This window comes from Dufourea novaeangliae, unplaced genomic scaffold (assembly GCF_001272555.1).
Source record: "Dufourea novaeangliae isolate 0120121106 unplaced genomic scaffold, ASM127255v1 scaffold262, whole genome shotgun sequence".
NCBI lineage: Eukaryota > Metazoa > Arthropoda > Insecta > Hymenoptera > Halictidae > Dufourea > Dufourea novaeangliae.
The window spans coordinates 301,874-319,250 of NW_015374137.1; the positions used below are offsets into that span (position 1 = coordinate 301,874).

The 17,377-nt window shown below is 34.9% G+C and overlaps 1 protein-coding gene across 1 annotated transcript in view; it reads right to left on the reverse strand.

The window, feature by feature from the left end:
- Positions 1-2,162: 2,162 nt before the first annotated feature.
- Positions 2,163-17,377, reverse strand: part of LOC107191264 (putative uncharacterized protein DDB_G0271606) — a 28,666-nt gene continuing 13,451 nt past the window's right edge. Inside the window, exons 3-9 of the mRNA XM_015580254.1 lie at positions 8,961-9,194; positions 8,544-8,719; positions 7,308-7,605; positions 5,843-6,367; positions 4,725-4,955; positions 3,979-4,216; positions 2,163-2,791 (exon numbers count right to left, since the gene is read on the reverse strand). Of these exons, the coding sequence (XP_015435740.1) occupies positions 2,697-2,791; positions 3,979-4,216; positions 4,725-4,955; positions 5,843-6,367; positions 7,308-7,605; positions 8,544-8,719; positions 8,961-9,194 (1,797 nt within the window). The 3' untranslated portion in view covers positions 2,163-2,696. The remainder of the gene's footprint in view (positions 2,792-3,978; positions 4,217-4,724; positions 4,956-5,842; positions 6,368-7,307; positions 7,606-8,543; positions 8,720-8,960; positions 9,195-17,377) is intronic.

A 17,377-nucleotide genomic window follows, 5' to 3' on the forward strand; every position in this document is an offset into this window, starting at 1 on the left:
ACTCTTGGAGTTGTTGGTCGTCCACCACCGAGCAGCTTGAGGGTTTCAGGTGGGTGGACTGCCGAAGAAAAGAAGAGGCTATATGTCGAAGAGGCCCGACACAAATTGTGTCATTGAAAAGGGCAACTACCAATGGCTCCGCATCTTCGGATGGGGAGTCATTCTGTTACTACTTTGTCACTGTACTCGCCTGTAGTTGTAGTCGTAGTAGTTTGTATTCTGGTCGACAGATCGGCCCAACCACCAGCAATATTGGGTAAATCGTGGTTTGAATTAGTTTTGCGGATGAGACGAGATCACGGTTTGCATGGAATTGTAAATTTTCAATACAGATCATCGTAGTTGCTTAGAGAATAGTGTTGCGAAAAATCAGACCGTGTTTCCTTTAAGATTGTTTTTATATTTCAAAATAGTGTTGCGATAATGACTAAGCGCGATTGAAGTTATTATTTTTTTAATTAGTATTGCGATACAGATTGGTCGCGTCTGGCTTAGTCGTGCGATCTATCGGATGCCTAAAACCATTCCGGTACCATCGGAACCATAAAGCAATTGTGTTCCGTAGTATGAGACCAAGGTGCACGGGAGTTTCTTCATTAGATATTTAGTAAAATAGTGTAGCGAACAATAAGCACTTCCCGCGGTTTTCAACATTCTCCCGACAATTTAGTAATCTTAAATGATTAATGTTGCCCACCTTAAGAGTGGTACTTTTTTTTAGCGAATTTTCTTTTTCAGAAATCGTCATGGGATTGTATTTCTAATTTATGCACACATACATTATTGCCCCGGTTTTGCTAGCAAGGAAGAATGTTCTGCTTTTCTCGCCCGGCCTGAATGGCAGTTTGAATCATATGTATACAATGTATACAAGTACGCCTGGTATAAATGTATATATGCTATTATATTAATCTAACTATTACGAATACGAAAAAATGTTTTATATAAAAATTGTTTTATTTAATGGAGTAAACTTAATAGAATGTTTGAATTTTTTTTATTGTTATTTACAGAGATTGTAATAACAATATAATGTTTTTAAACGAATCTATATATTTTTATTAATGTCGTGTTATGAACGATTTTAAGATGAATTCAAAGACACATTTGAAAGTTCTGCTTGAGTAATAATTTCTCAGATAACTATGAAAGATACCCGTCAATTTGACGCTGCACAATGAGTTGAATAACCAGTTTATTTCTTCATGTATTAACGCAACGCTCTGATTAAGACTATTGTAATATGGAAGTAATATTCGAAGTTATTTCCAAATACTTACATTGTATGTAGTGTGCAGTCGGGAGTGCACTCCCTCGTTTGTTTCGCAGTCCGAGGTTTGGAGATCAGGCTTTGACTAAAAGACGCTCGACAAAGTTATTTGAGCTTCGAGTAAACGATCGAATAGATACAGATACAGATGTAAACTTTATTCGACGTTACGGATGAAACGCTGTGGGAATAAAAAAAGTATCTCTAATCGTTGGGTATATTCTCATGGAATAAATTCATTTATTCGTTTCTCATCGAATAGGATAAGTTATTCATCGAATAAGTATAAAATCGAATTTTGAAAATGCTTCTAGAATTAATATCTTCGAAGTTATTATTTTACTGATATATAAGAAGTTTATCAAATACATATTATTAGTTTTAATATGAGAAACGTTATTTATGCCTGTTTTATTACAAAATTATATCATGTTAAAAGTTAATGAGCTGAATGGAAAATAAATAGAATACGTTCCGAAGATATCGAGTCTAACCAATAATCTTGTCGCTTTATTAATTGTCATGAAAATATATATGTATATGTAAGTAATACAATAATACAAGATAATAGAATGTTCATACCTTAAACAATTTAGAGTAGCAGATGCAAAAGGGCTGGTCAAAATCGTATTTGTAAGTACAGTTCAAAGCTATACGAATATACACTGAGACTGAATTCGATTGACTGTTACAAACGAATTATCAAACTTTATTTTCACTTAAATGTCAAACCGATTAAAGTCGATGAAAAATATTACTATTAATGCAATGCCATACAATATTCTATCATTCGAATTTATTCAATTTCAAACGAGCCTATCCGTAATCGTATAGAAAACGATTTTTTCATCGTGAGCGGAAGAAACGATCACAGATTTATCTCTATCCTCCCTTTTCTCCATCTATACAATTGTTATCACGCCAAAAAAATGTAATAATAAAATTAATCCGCCCACGCCGATGCAGGCATATTAGCTCATAGAATGTCACTGATATCAATAAGTCTCCTCGCCACTACTTAGGCAGTCTAACATTCGATACAAATTTCTACATTTTACGATGACATTAAAGCCATGCAGTGTCTTTTTATTACTTTATTTTTTTTTTTATCAAAGCAGTACGATTAACCTAAATAAAACAAATATTCGATTCCGTTGTTCTACGAGTGTGGTAAATACTACGAACTTAAAGAAACGCTTTTAATCTCTGCGACTTCCTATCCCTATGTCATTGGATTTCTTGGTACCTGCTCGTAAGTTTGCAGTGAAAGTTCATAAAAATGTGAAATTTAAAAGAAAAAATACAAAGTGTCCTGTCGGGCTGCGGAAACTCGTCTGACGTTCTTCTGGGTGGACATTTCTCTTTTTAGGACAATCCGTTCGGCCGGGTACGACGAGATATTCGATCCGGTATGCTGGAGATGCAATTAACAAGCGCAATCACATGCGCAACGACGGACGCGTTTCTCGCGGCGGTGGGTGAAGGCCTCCGGAATGGAACGCACGGAACGGGGCTGCACATCTGTGAATAGAAAAACTCGTCTCTTTAAAGTCAACATTTTCAGTAATCCACTATTAAACAAATAAAAATCACGTGATTTAAGGAAGTACACCACTTTGTACATCTAAAAAAGATAAGTTTAAAAAATGCTTTTCTTTGGCGATTGTTGAGTAATGTATGAGGACCTCTTTAGGGGATGTTAGGTAATATTTTAACGTGGTGTAGTTATACAACATTGTCTACCGTCATGTCTGGCAAGACCTTGTCAGATAGTACCCAGCAGATCTCCGAAACAATACATCCAATTAACTTCAAATCTGAAAATATTAGTTCTTATAAAATTGCCTACAATGTAGCGTACGATTTTTGGATAATTTAGAACAATAAAAAACAGGTAGCTTTATAAAGAAAAAATGTTTACACTGAAAAATATCAACTTTGAAAATTCATGAAAATTCAACAAATTAAATTGACCAAAAAATTGTATCCTACATTATAGATAATTCTATAAGAAATAATGTGTCAAAATTTGATATTCATCGGATATACAGTTCTGGAGATCTCTGCTGGGTACCAGCTGACAAAGACCTCCCTGACAGGACGGTAGACAATGTTGCATAACTCCACCATTTTGTAATTTCAAATAATAACTAATGTATGAAAATGAAGTTAAAATGTTGACCACTATCCATTAAAAAAATGCCGATATTTTTGTAACGTACACGGCCAGGTAGTGGGTCGTGCAGCAAACATGCACGGCTGTTGATTATTTGGCGCTCGAGTCTGAGAGTGCAAGACCTTGGCTCATAATATGGGTGCAATCGTTTTTCTTTTCGAAAACTTTTCCATACCGATATACGGACTTCTAGAAACGATATAAAATTTATCTAAACTTTTTTCAAAATCTTTTGTAACTTACTAGTTACAAGCGAATAAGTAAAAGGGACGCTTCGGATAGGAAGGGTGGTTTCTCCTTTAAAATCTAAAAGTAGCACGAACCAAGTACGGCAAAATTCTTAGACTGGTCCCACAAACAATTGAGCAAAGCTACAGAAAAGCCTACGTGTATCACTTCATTAGCATCCCTTCTTAGTACTTGAAAAGTAGTATGTGAAAAATTAAATAGGAATATAAACTAAATATTTGTACGTAAATGTTTAATGTAACACTTTTTTATATTGTTTAACTTTTTTATATACAATACTCACAGTGCGGACGGCTTTCTTCTTCTGGTTCTTGTTGTTGTTGTTGTTGCATTTGCTGCTGCTGTTGTTGTTGCATCATCATATGAGTTTGCTGCTGTTCCTGTGATCGGTGTTCTGATTCTTGTTGTGAATTTTGACCGTCAGTTACTTCAGCACGAGCTTCAACGGGTATTTCCAAAGATTCTACCGGTCTTAACGGCAATGTGAATCTTGGCACTGGGAAAGCATTTCCTTCTACGACCTGGAAATACGAACCATTAAGAACACAAGTTATTTTAAATCATTCTATTTATCTGGTTTATGTAATTATAATTAGAATATCTACTTTCTTTATCTACCTTTTTTTTCGATTTCTTATAGATTTTGATTTAAAGTACATATAATGAATTTTCAAGTAAGCTCTCCCTATTCGTATTTGTGGCAAACGATATCCTCTTGAGAGACACAAATAAAGTTTAAATAAAGTCAGGAACAAAAATGAATTACATAAACAATATTGCTTCATTTACGTACAATGTAATACAAATTAAAATTAAGAATAAAAATACTGGCAGCGGTGGGATTCGAACCCACGTGTCTCCGAAGAGACTGGTACCTTAAAGCAGCGCCTTAGACCAGGCCTTAGACCAATTTGCTTTTTCTCTCTTCAAGTTCGTAATTGTCAAGAATTAGAAATCCTAACTCGTACTAGTGTAGTGTTTACGTATACTAAAGTAGGGTGTGGTGTTTTTGGGTTAATTAGTACATACCTGGTGAATTATATTACGGATTCCCGCAGGTACAGGGAAGTTCTTTTCCTCCTCGCTGTCGTCTTCCGGTCCAGGGAAAGGTTTAGCTTCTTGTTGTTCGTTAGACCCATCCGACCTCTGACGACCCTCGATATTTCCATGCTCCAATAGATTTCGGACCTCTACCGGAAGTGGAAGACCTAGAGGAATGTGCTGTGCTCCTTCCGGAAACGGTTTGAACTCTTGAATGTTCTAAAAACATAATAAATTGAAGGATGTAATAATAATATTAATAATAATACAATATTAATAATAATATTCTTAATATTAATAATAATAATAATATTCTTACGAATGAAAAACAGGTCAGTGAATTTACAACGATATTTACCATTTATAACGTGACCATTCGTATCGGTTTTAACAAGTTTATTTTAAGTGCACGATGTCACGAGTTTTACAAGCGAAAATGTTTTCATTGTAACTGGTTTAAAAATTCAATCTTAAAACATCTCTAATGTACGAACCTTTATCATTAGCATAGTCACCTATTTGAATGCTTTAAAAATGCACTAAAAATGCAACCGATTTTGCACGTAACTAGACTAAACTTACAGGATTAGATAAATGTAAAGTAAATAAAAGGTTCTATAAAATTAGCAAAAGTGCATGGTATGTTGTTATTAAAAATGTCTCTATTATGAATCTAATAAATATGATATATTCTTATGTTATAATATGTGGGATAGAAAATAAAAATTTCAAGCAGCTAAATACAATTCAAGTTTCTTAAATTAAACAACCAGTAAAATATGTAAATTAAGAAAATGACTTGCTCGAATAATAATCTCCCTATTAACTCAGAATGTGGGAAATTTCTTATCGCAAATATATAACGTTAAACAAATTTACTTTTCGATTTCAAGCACCGTAATAAACTAATCGTATATTAACACAATTACAAAATCATATAACTTGCTCAACGCTTTAAACTTAATAATTTTTCCCCAAAATGAAATTATCAGGTTCGAAGTAATAGTGTAAAAAATTGCCAATTATATTTCGTTTTAATTCTTATGTGGTCTAAAACTTGCTAATGCGATCGTTTTGATATCAAGTAGGTAATTAAACTAAATTACCTCACGGCGTGCACCTTCCGGTACTTGCACAGGAACCTGTCTGGTTTCGCCAGTGATATGTTCAATGATATTCTTGATCTCTAACGGTACTTCCTGAATAATCCTTCGAATTTCGAATGGAATTCCTTGGAAGGGAGGTCGCAGTTTCTCAGGAATTTGAAGCTGTGCCTGTGGTTGAGAATGAGGTTGCATCTGAAGTTGTACCTGGGGATGCATCTGAGGTTGCATCTGAGGTTGCATCTGAGGTTGCATCTGAGGTTGCATTTGAGGCTGCATTTGAGGTGGTCGCTGTTCGGTTTGTGGGATCATCATGTGAGGAATAACTCTTTGTTCGTGTACTTGAGCCTCTTGTTGTGGCGCAGGTGGTGGCATCATAATTGAACCTTGTTCTTGACCGTATACTCCAGGCGTTTGCTCAACTTGTTGGTACATCATCTGTGATCCTTGGGGCATCGGTGGTTGCATGGCTCTTATGGAATTCACCGGGAAGTGGCGCAGCTCGATGGGAATTCGGCGCACTTCAATCTGAACCAAAGTTGGGAATTTTATTCGAATAATACACAGTGAAAAGCAGCAGTATCTAAAGGTGTCGTTCTGAGCTTTAAACAGCTAATGAGATTGAATAATTGTTCGACAAATGTCGATTCATTCATAAAGAAGTATTTTATTATAAAAATTGACATTTTCACGTTTAAACAATTAAAAATGACAAAATACTTTTTTTATCTTTTATTCGTTATTCGAAACTTTTGATCGAGATAATGAGTTTGTCCATCTATGATCTGAACACAAAATAATTACAGTAAAAATTGGAAATACCGATGCTTTGCCAGTCGAAAAGTTTAGCATTATTTAAATCGATCCCCTCGAATATCTACGAAACCGTTGATGATTCCAAGAAATGTTTCAAAAAAAGTTGAATAGTTTCGAGGGGGAAATAATGTGATGTGAGTAGTTTTTTCTTGTAGCTGGTCGCGTAGATGACATATGAGAGGCGTAGGTCATATTTGTTTTTGTTTCCAAAATTCAATTTTGATAATTTCAATTTGTCATACCTTATAATAAAATTGTTAAGCTATTTATGCCAAAAACCATTAGTTTAGGAGATATTTAATTTCACAATTGCGGGCAATACTACGTCTGACATGTAACATTTTTTTTTACCATCAACTTCAAGGAGGCAAATATGATATTACTAGAAGCATTTCGTAATTTTATTTCAAAGAATATAATTATTTTTCGAAAGTGATTCTCAAGTATGACTTTGTTTTCTGAGTGTTAAATACTCACTTGATGAACCAAGTTCTTCTCGAGAATAAAATACAATTCCGATACTTAATTCATCAGCTGAATCTTTAACCCTCAGAAAACAAAGTCATGTTTAAGAATCACATTCGAAAGATAATTACATTGTTTGAATTACTCACCTAACCCACTCCTTATTTTACATGAAAAATAAACTCACTTGGGGTCCCATGGCAGGATTTTGCGGTCCCATCATAGGTGTCTGCGGTCCCATTCGTGGTGGCCTTATTTCAATGTTCACTTGAGGAAGATTTCGCAGTTCAGGAGGAAGAACACCAGGTGGGATATGGTTCAACCCACGCGGGTCGCTAAGGGGCAACTGCTGCATGTCAGGAACTTGATATTGAGTGTGCACTTGGTACTGATTGTAGCCTGGGTTTGGCTCCTGAGATTGAAGGGGTACTTGAATGGTTCCCAAGGGAATAATGATTGGGGTCAGCATTTCTTGCTCTTGTTGTCTGTAAGAATAAATCAATTCGTCTAGAGATCAATTCCGATCTATGGTTCGATTCAGACTTTTTATCCTCATGATGAGTAGAATATAATGCAGTGAAAAAATTTTGGTAATTATACAGAATAAGGGAGCCACCCTTTGATTGAAATGATCTTGAAATATGTTGTCAAGGCTATCATTCTGAACTTTTTCCTATACAGTAGGCATTCAATTCCCGCACTACCGTTATCTGCACGGAAGCCACGCCCCTTGGTCACACGTATTTCTCACACGCGTGCGCGTACCCTACTCTGTCGCCCAGCACGCCCAGGCCAGAGCACATACGGTGTTGCGTTTAACACGCATATCTCATCATAGAAAGCGATATGTATCTAATACTGTTTTTATTAGTGGAATGAATATTGGTGGAAATTTCATTGCTTCTTGTCTCGCGGGAGACACGTAATAGGTAAACGATGTTAACCAAGCTAGACATTTGCTACTAAAATATATCACGAATTATTCATTTTTTCACATAATACCTTAATACTTTATTAGGCAGCATGTTTAAAAGAATCGATTTATGTAAAAGAAAGGATTTTTATTCCATACTATTTTAATATCATTAATAAAAGAACATAATTAACTTTGACTGCTAAGTAATAGACCTCTCCATACTAAAAAACTTCTGTGAATACACTTTTCTGATATCTCTAAAAATAACAGGAATAATTAACATAACCGTAAACTGTTTATATCCAGCCCACCCTATATGCAGCTCCTGATTGAGACAATAGTGATCACTGTTTTGAATAAACCTGTTGTCTAAACGATGGTACTATAAGAGAAGAGTACTTTTCCTAGTAGTCCATAAATGCTATAATATTCTTACGCCTAAAACAACACACCTGTCTAGGGGATCTAATAGATATAAAGGTAATGTAGTTAGAATAAGATACATACTGCTGATGAGGATTTCCAGATTCGCAGAGAATAGCAACGCGTTCACCACTGAGTCTCTGATAACGAGAATCGGTATTGTTCTCCACATTATTATTGTTAGCACCGTCCATTACTTGATCAGCTCTTCGCCTTTCTACCACACAAGAAACTCTGCTGCGTGCTTCTTGAATCAAAGTCTGAAAAAATATAGATTATATTTCGTTAATACTTCACACGAAATCTTGATCTGTTCAGTTGATATTATAATAGTTGTTCCAATCCAGAAGGTTTAAGGAACCCCCAAACCAATTACTTGAAAGGCGATCATAAGCAATTATTGTTAATATTAATAATAAATGATTTATAGGTTAAATCCTGAATTTTGTGATCAGACCTTGTTCGTTACGCTGTAAATTATAATAATTTAAATAAACTTACGCCCGCAATTTCGTCAAAATCGAACTGAAGGGGTAGTTTAATGTGCACAGGAGGGAACTCGTCGTCATCGTAGTCATCTTCTTCGTCGTCATTGTCGCCACTGTCGTTGTCCGACTTCGAATTATTTTCATCTTCTTTTTGTACTTTTATGACCTTGGTATCTGGCTCAATCTCCTTTTTTGTTGGCATTTGCTCTGCTAGACTTTGTTGCGTCTCCTTCGTCTCGCTCGTATCCTACAAAGATAATACATATTTTCTTTAACAACACTTAATATTATCCAAAATTTCAGTTTAACAACAAATGTCTCAGTATTACATTCTGACGAATTTTGTTCACTGTTCTTCCGTCTCTTACAATTTATTTCAAGACGAGCATTAATAGTAGGGACAGCGTATGCAATGTGGTGACATAGCGAATTCGTGCGCGTGAATGTAAATACGTGTGGAGGGGAAGTGCCTCATGTGGTAATATATCAAGCGGCAATATATCAAGAGTCCACTATATTAATAGATTACAAAATTTATTCACATATATACAGGGTGTTCCGCCTAAAACAGGCCGCTTAAATATCTTCTGTATCTATGTAATTTAAATGGTTTCAAGAGGCGAATCAGGTGGTGGAAAGAATTATATAACTGAATTGAAGATTTTTAGAGTAAATTTTTTACAAGTAAATTAAACATCTTTACAGTTCAAGGTCATTTCAAAGTCATACTATTATACACTGATGAATGCATAATAATATTGGTTATAACATACAACAAGAAAAATTATGTGCATATACGTAAAAAAACATGGGTAACCTTGAAAAACCCATTAAAAAATGACAGTTATAAAACAATTTTTTCCGCCATCCGATTCGTCCCGTGAAACCATTTAAACTACGTAAAAAATATTTCTCGTATGATCACAGATAGAGAAGATATTTAGGTGGCCTGTTTTAAGCGGATCAGCCCGTATAGCACTAGAAGACTTTGTAAATCTCAGAAAATACAATGTCATTAATTGATGCAATAAATATTTATAAGAAATTACAGATCAATCATGTTGACTGTTTTTGTAGTTCTATTGAACTTATATTTATGTTTTATCTACACGGCAAAGTAGAAGGAAAAGGTGAAATTGGGATCTCATTCTCACAGAATTACTGTCCTTTGTAGAGGAAACTTTGCGTTGTGTCGATTTGTGTATGATACATTTTATGAACAATCAGAGTCCCCGTTAGATAAAGTTTAAAGCATTAGTCTTGCCATGATCATAAATACCGATAGCTTATAAAATGAAGTCTCGCCGGATCCGCAAGGATGATATCTCAAATCTTGGTGGTTAATCGAGCGTACCATCGCATCGTTGCTCGTATTCGATTTCCATCGTTCCGGCGAGGTTATAGTGCGATAACATAAAGAGAGTTTACTTTCACTCGCGACCCGATGTCGCGACCAGGAAGAGAAGTTGCATCAACAGATGATTGCCGCGACGATCTTTATACAGCTTTCGAGACTTCGAGGAATACTCTTTGGTTGCTTCTTCAAAGACCATTTGTCTCAGAGCTACTATTATTGCCTGTCCTTTAATTATATTTAACAGTCAATGATAATAAACAATAACGATCGACCAAAGCAATACGCTACCGTGACACGCTCTAATTAAAGAGCAACAGCAAACAGTCCTCGCGGTGTTATAGAATTTCCATCGACATTTACTCGCCTGTTTCGTTACTGATACCTCTAGCGATTTCTAAATAATACTTTGATACCTTCGTAGCTATGTGTTTGTGCAAGAAAAATGCCACCAACGGGCGTATTAAACTCCGCGATACGCTAATTCAATTTCACGTTACGGTAATGATCATTGATTTGCTACCTGACTGGGTACTCATTAAACGTGTCATTAAATAAGGAAACGACATAGGATACGTATTTGGTAAATGACGATAGGAAGGAAGTTGTACAGCTACTTTCGAGAACCTAATTTGTGATCATCTATTGGCTCGCCGAAGGAGCTTACTTCATACGAAGTGACAACTTTCTAGAATATCGGTGAACGCAATGAAAGGTAGAATCGCTCAGCCTGGCTTCTGGTTTTCGCAATTGTTGGCTCGCTGTAACAAACCCCGATCTTCCTGTTAGCGCCGAACGTATTGTAGTCGTGCAATTTGAGGGAAACACTGTTACAGAAATCGCGCATAAACGAAGAAAGTGATGGACGAAAATTTATATGATTAGGCTGTTACTCTTATGTGTGAGTTGGTTTATGCTCATAATACTGGGTTTTATAGAATTTGTTAAGAACTAATAGCAATTACAGATGGAGTTTCAAAGTTAAGTACGTAAAGACTATATTTTATGGGGGCAATAAGAATATAATTTTGTGTAACCAAATTTCTTATTAAAAATATGTAATGAAGGTGTTACATATAATACATATATCTATGCCAGGGTGGAACGAAAAAATCAAAATTGTGTGACTGTTTCTTAATAGTGAAAAAAAAAACTTGTCTGTACTTCTTCAGATTAAGTCTGCAAAAGTTAGTTTTTCTAAAAAAATTGTTTATTTGCTGCAGCGGTTTATACTATGTATCGGAAGAAATCGTCGAAGCATTGTGTGAAAATAATTGCATAAGCTTTCGTATATTTACTTGAAATATTCTCCGAAATGAAGTTTAAATTTTCAAATATCTATGATTATATCGAATCGTACTTAAATTATGTAAAACGAAAGAGACTTTCCCATGTTATTCGTTTGTTTTTTTTACTTTACTGCATCCAAACAATTTTTTAGTGTTCGTGACGTTATGTATTTAAAATCTACCTAAAATTCCAACAATGTGGATTTCCATTCCCTACTTATGTTCGACGTGAATTGGCAAAGAACAGGAAGGATTTCATGAGAAAAAAGGAAATCAACGGGTTTCGCGTCGCATGCGGTACGAACGAAGAAATCGGGTATTGCAATTTGCCACGGAGACGACGCGACGGACCGGTCGCTCCCACAAGCTTTCTTTAGAAATCCTGCCAACCCCCTTCTGCGAGCTGCCTATCAATTAGCGGACCATTATGACAGGTAATCATCGTCGTTAGGCGACGTGCACACTGTCAGCCTTCTATTACAGTACAGAACGGGTTCCCATTGCGATGATGTGGATTTGCGCTCGCGTGCCTTCATCACTCGGTAGATAGAAATCGGCGGCACACTTTTGCATTTGCTCCAAGAACACCGCAGTTTTAATCTGACCGACTGGTTCTCCATATTTCATGGTTTTTTGTTTAGACATGAAAGTAGTACTTTTAAACAACAGAAATACTTCGCGAATGAGTTATACAATAGAATACTAGATGCGCAGGATTATTCTAGAAACTGGAAAAGATCACAGCTACACTTTTCACTGAAAAATAACACTGGTCAACATGATCTTTGTCCCAAAGAACAATTATACTGATTCTTATAGATTTTTTTGTGCTGGATACGATTCCGTAAACAGTTTTTTGTCATCACCCTCAGCTTCCGAGAAATTTGATTTTTTTTAAAACGCGGCGTCCAGCATAGACAAAGTAGAGTTGTAGTACAATCTCTGAAAGAGAATGACGTGTCTTTAAGAAGTTAGGTGCTCCTTCTTTAATTTTATTCATAAGGTTAGAGAGATATGAAAGAAAAAACGTTATAATCTTCAATCTCAGGGTCAAAATTAAATTCCCGATCAGCTTCTTAAGTACCTACGTACATATTTACAGATTATGCATGCGCAGGTATGTATTTAATCGTGACAACTATGATGAATAGTTTTATAATCACAAAAATATTTTGAATGTTACCGTACCATTTATCATATACATAGACCTACATAAAATACACACTACTGCTAAAAAGTATTAGGACACCTGGTCCGTATGAAGAGAATATGACGATTCGTAAGAATGATACATCCTAGATCACTTTTATTACTTCATAGTAGCACAAAATAAACAATATTTACTTCAGATTTTGAGCAATTTCCCTAATAATGCCTTGTAACATTTACTGCATATTTGTTGAGTTTCCTAATGTTTATGAACGGGAGTGTAGGTACATGGTACATCATTTATGTACATACTTATAAAAAAATTCATTTTTGAAAAATAAATACATTGCGAATTTAAAATTATTATTTTGCAAAACACTGTATGTAATTTTCATCTATTATTAATAAAAATTTGTGGTATCAATCTATTATCTTCAACGTAATAGTCATGGAAATATGTAAATAAAGGTTCACTTTGCATAAAGCTATGAAGACGAACTTGCTTCTCTTCTTAACTAATCAGTTTTTGTGTAAACCAGAACCTCCTGTTTAGAACATTTGTAAAAATATTTGTTTTTGTATCTTTTCTTTGTCTCCATTCAATACACAATTTTGCTTAACCCCGCGTACACTGTAAGTGTTAATTTGACCCGAAGCCAATGTGTGATTCTTTATTATATTTTTTATTATAGAAATTTGTGTATTAATTCGACACCAATAGCTTACGTACATATGTATATCATAATCTAGTAATAGGCAAATATACTTCTTCAATTTGATTACAATTCAAACCCAATATAATTCAGGGAATACTAATGCAATAGTTTATCGAACAGAACACGAGCGTTAAGAGAATGTTCTGGTCTAGCGCGTGAGCTTTATACCTACCCATTTTTCGGATCCTTTTGTAGGCAATGAAAGTAAGTGTAGTTCACAAAGTTTTTTCTAATGATTTAATTGAATTTTTAACAATATGTATAAATGTTTTATCGCGGAAACATAGGTGCAAAATGTCTGTATGGAGGTACGAAGATTGAGCGTACTTCCAACTGGCTGCCATGATATCGACTTTTGTAGGAATCTGAAACATATGGTTACAGAAAGATATTGTTCCTTGAGAATGTAGCTATCGTTTATTTCGCAATCTTTCATTAAAGTTAATTTTTAACAAAATGGCGTCTTGTTAAAAAGAAAAGTTCTCGTTTTCGCCTTCAATTCGGAAACTAATTTAAGTATAGAAGGAATTTTGCAAATATTTTAATACGTTTGTTACGGACGAGATTGACATCTTTTCGGAATATCCATGCAAAATTTCATTGAAATCGGTCACATCGCAATGAAGAAAACACGGCAGCCATTTGGAAGACCGATCAATCTTCGTACCTTCATACAGACATCTTACACCTATTTATTCGCAATAAAAAAAATTTATAAATATTGTTAAAAGTACAATTAAGTAATTAGAAAAAAACATTATGTACTAAGATTCTGACATGCGCATGAAACTCACGCGGTAGACCAAAATAGGTACCCGTTTAAACAGATGTCTACAACGAGTTGTCAGGAATCTTTTTCAACTATTTTCCGTTTCTATTCATTCAGAGAGGCACCATAGAAACTCAGCGTCCTACATTCTGCAATAATTCGAAACAAAGATATCCGCGCGATTTAAAGATATAAGAACGTCGAGGAAAAGTGAAATTTAGAGGATTCCCGTGAGAAGAGGAAAGTTTTCTAATCCACACGAGTGTATCGCCAGCGGCGCTCGGATGAGGTGATTACAAGAATGAAAATGATCCTTGATAATTGATAAGGGGTAATTTCTATCGCCAAGGTGATGCGGCATGTGAACAACGGCTCAGAGAGCGGGCAACAATACAGTTAGACTGCGGAGAGAAAATCTTTTCAGAGAACGTTCACCTTGCCACTGGTGCGTGCAACGAGCAACCCACTTTCCGTCGTGGTACCTACCTTTCCATTGGGAGTCGCAAAAATGCGGCGCAGCATCCTCGAGATGCTTTCATATCGCCACTCTATGTATACGTATGCCGAAGCATTCGTCGTTACAAACTTTGCTATGCAGAATGTTTAAAATAGCGGAAAAAGCGGATAAATCACTTTTTTCCACATCGTCGAAATAATGTAATTTTTCTATTATAATTGTTGTATCCTTTAACACTAGAACTACGGACAATTAATGTGTAACCTATTGCCGTTAAATCTATAAAAACGACAGTTCTACGAAACTATACAGATTTATAAGTTAATTAATCTTTTTATTTATATATTGTAGCAAACGTTGCAACCAATCTCGTGAAATGCACTGTCACAACCTTTTTACAAGAGTTTATGAACCTGTCGCCTTGACTGTTTTGGTAGATCTAGTAGTGTTAAACGATGTACAAGGATACACCTTTAACACTAGAACTACCAACAGTTAAGACGAAGCTATTTCTACCAAGACCAGTCAAAATGACCGGTCTTTAAAAAATACGTAATAATAGAATATTTTTATATTTATTGATTTATTACTATCTTACAAAAGGAAGTCCATGTTATGGAATTATAACTACTATATAATGACAACTATAATAACTATAATAATATAATTATAATAATTAAAGAATTAGGTCCTATTCCAACGACTATGGTATACAGAATGATCGCGTGAAACTGCATCGATGACTTATTTTTAATTTTATTATTAATGTTTATGTTTATGTTGTGGCGCCAGATACGACGTGGTGTGCCGCACACCGTGTGCGATAAAATTTCATAACAAAACATCGATAAATCTCTCTAAATATCTAATAAACGATTTCGGGTTCGGTAAACAGATTATAGGATACTTTTCCACTTTGAGAAGTACCAGTCAAAATGACTGGTATTGGTATAAGTAGCCATGATACAAAATTATTTTGATTCTGAATAAATAAACCAAAAATAACATTCATTATATTACACCTTTAGTTATCGTTGCAAAAGTCATCACATCATTGCGGAAAAAAAATGTAACATGAAGTAGGAATTTTAAAATGAAATTGTAAAACCAGTCATTTTGACTGGTGTGGTAGTTCTAGTGTTAAAAGAAAGTAAAAATGATAAGAAACAAAGTGAAAAAATACAGCACCGCCAACATATCCAGACAATCAACAGCAGCTTCATAACTAAAGAAAATACACCACCAGACATAATACGAGAAGAATAAATTGCAATTTGCCAAATCAAAATTAGGCATACAAAAATAACTTGTTGTCATTTACTCTTGAGAATTAGTCCTGTAATTTGTGACAAATGTAACGTACAAATAAGTGTCAATTGCTTAATTATACACTGTAGTAAGTATTTGATATTACTACAAACAAAGCAACATAAGCTCCAGTAAGCTAGAATTTGCGTGCCTAATTCGAGTTTTTGCGTTTCTCTGTTTAAAAAGCTGCACAAGAATGCGCTGTCTCGATCGTGAATAATTCCTCGCTTTCTAAATGTCTAACTTTTCTTGTCTAATATACTCATTAACACGAACCGATTTTCATAGACGAGCGTGAAAAACCTGACGAAAACTTTCTTCTTATACATACATAGTTGTAAATATTTTGTTCCCATCAACTGTAACTTCAAATCTCGAACAATCTATTATATTTAAGATAATAAACAGGTATTCTTTAAATAACATTCGGTAATGCTCCTTTGAGACACATATAAAGATAGGACTTTTTAATTCAGTGAAATTACTTACTTGTTTAGGATACTCGGTAAAGTTAAAGTATTCAAGATTGTACGTGCGAATTGAAAAATAACAATTGTTTATCACTGATTTATCAGGTTTTATGTATCTTTCAGCGTCACTTTAAATAATTACTAGGAATAAACTAATTTCCCTTTCCACCGCAAATGTATCTAAATCAGGGACTTTAAACCGATATGATTTTGATACCGGTATTACGTCAATGAAGCTATACCAAAATCGTTATAGTATCACAATTGAGATGAGATTTGGATTAGGTTAGAGCTAGATTTTTTCTCGGGGTGGGGGTGCAGCTGCGCTTACGCATTTCATAAACGTTTCCCATATAATTAACAATTTTATCCCCGCCTACGCAATTACTTAAAGAAGCAGATATTCTAATAATATAGTGTTTTTACTAGGTAAAATTTAAATTATGAAATTGAACATACACCTTTATATTGCGAAATTTATTTGTTAATAGGTTTTTAACAAATGAAGAATGACGGCAAAATCTTTCTCAAGATCAGTGAGAAGGGTCACTTTGACAACATACGTCAAGGTCAAGGTCATTGGAGTTGCCTCCCCTATTCTAAATATTTACCAAATTGTTTTCAAAAAGGCTGACCCTCCTCGATTAAAACAAAAGAAGAATCAGCCGAATACGATAAATAGTTTCTCAGTTATAAATTCACAAGTACAATCCATTTTCACGAAAATGGGCAAAAATCGTAAAATTGAAAGGCCTGTATTTTTTAGACTGACTCACCCCTTAATTCCACGTGAACTATATCGTATCCTATTTTGAACAGAATCCCAGATATCAAGAGAAAAAAGTGATCGTTTTGGCATGGAATAACCCGAATAGGATCCATTCCTGACGCTGTTTGACGGAGTTTTTGCAATTCTCT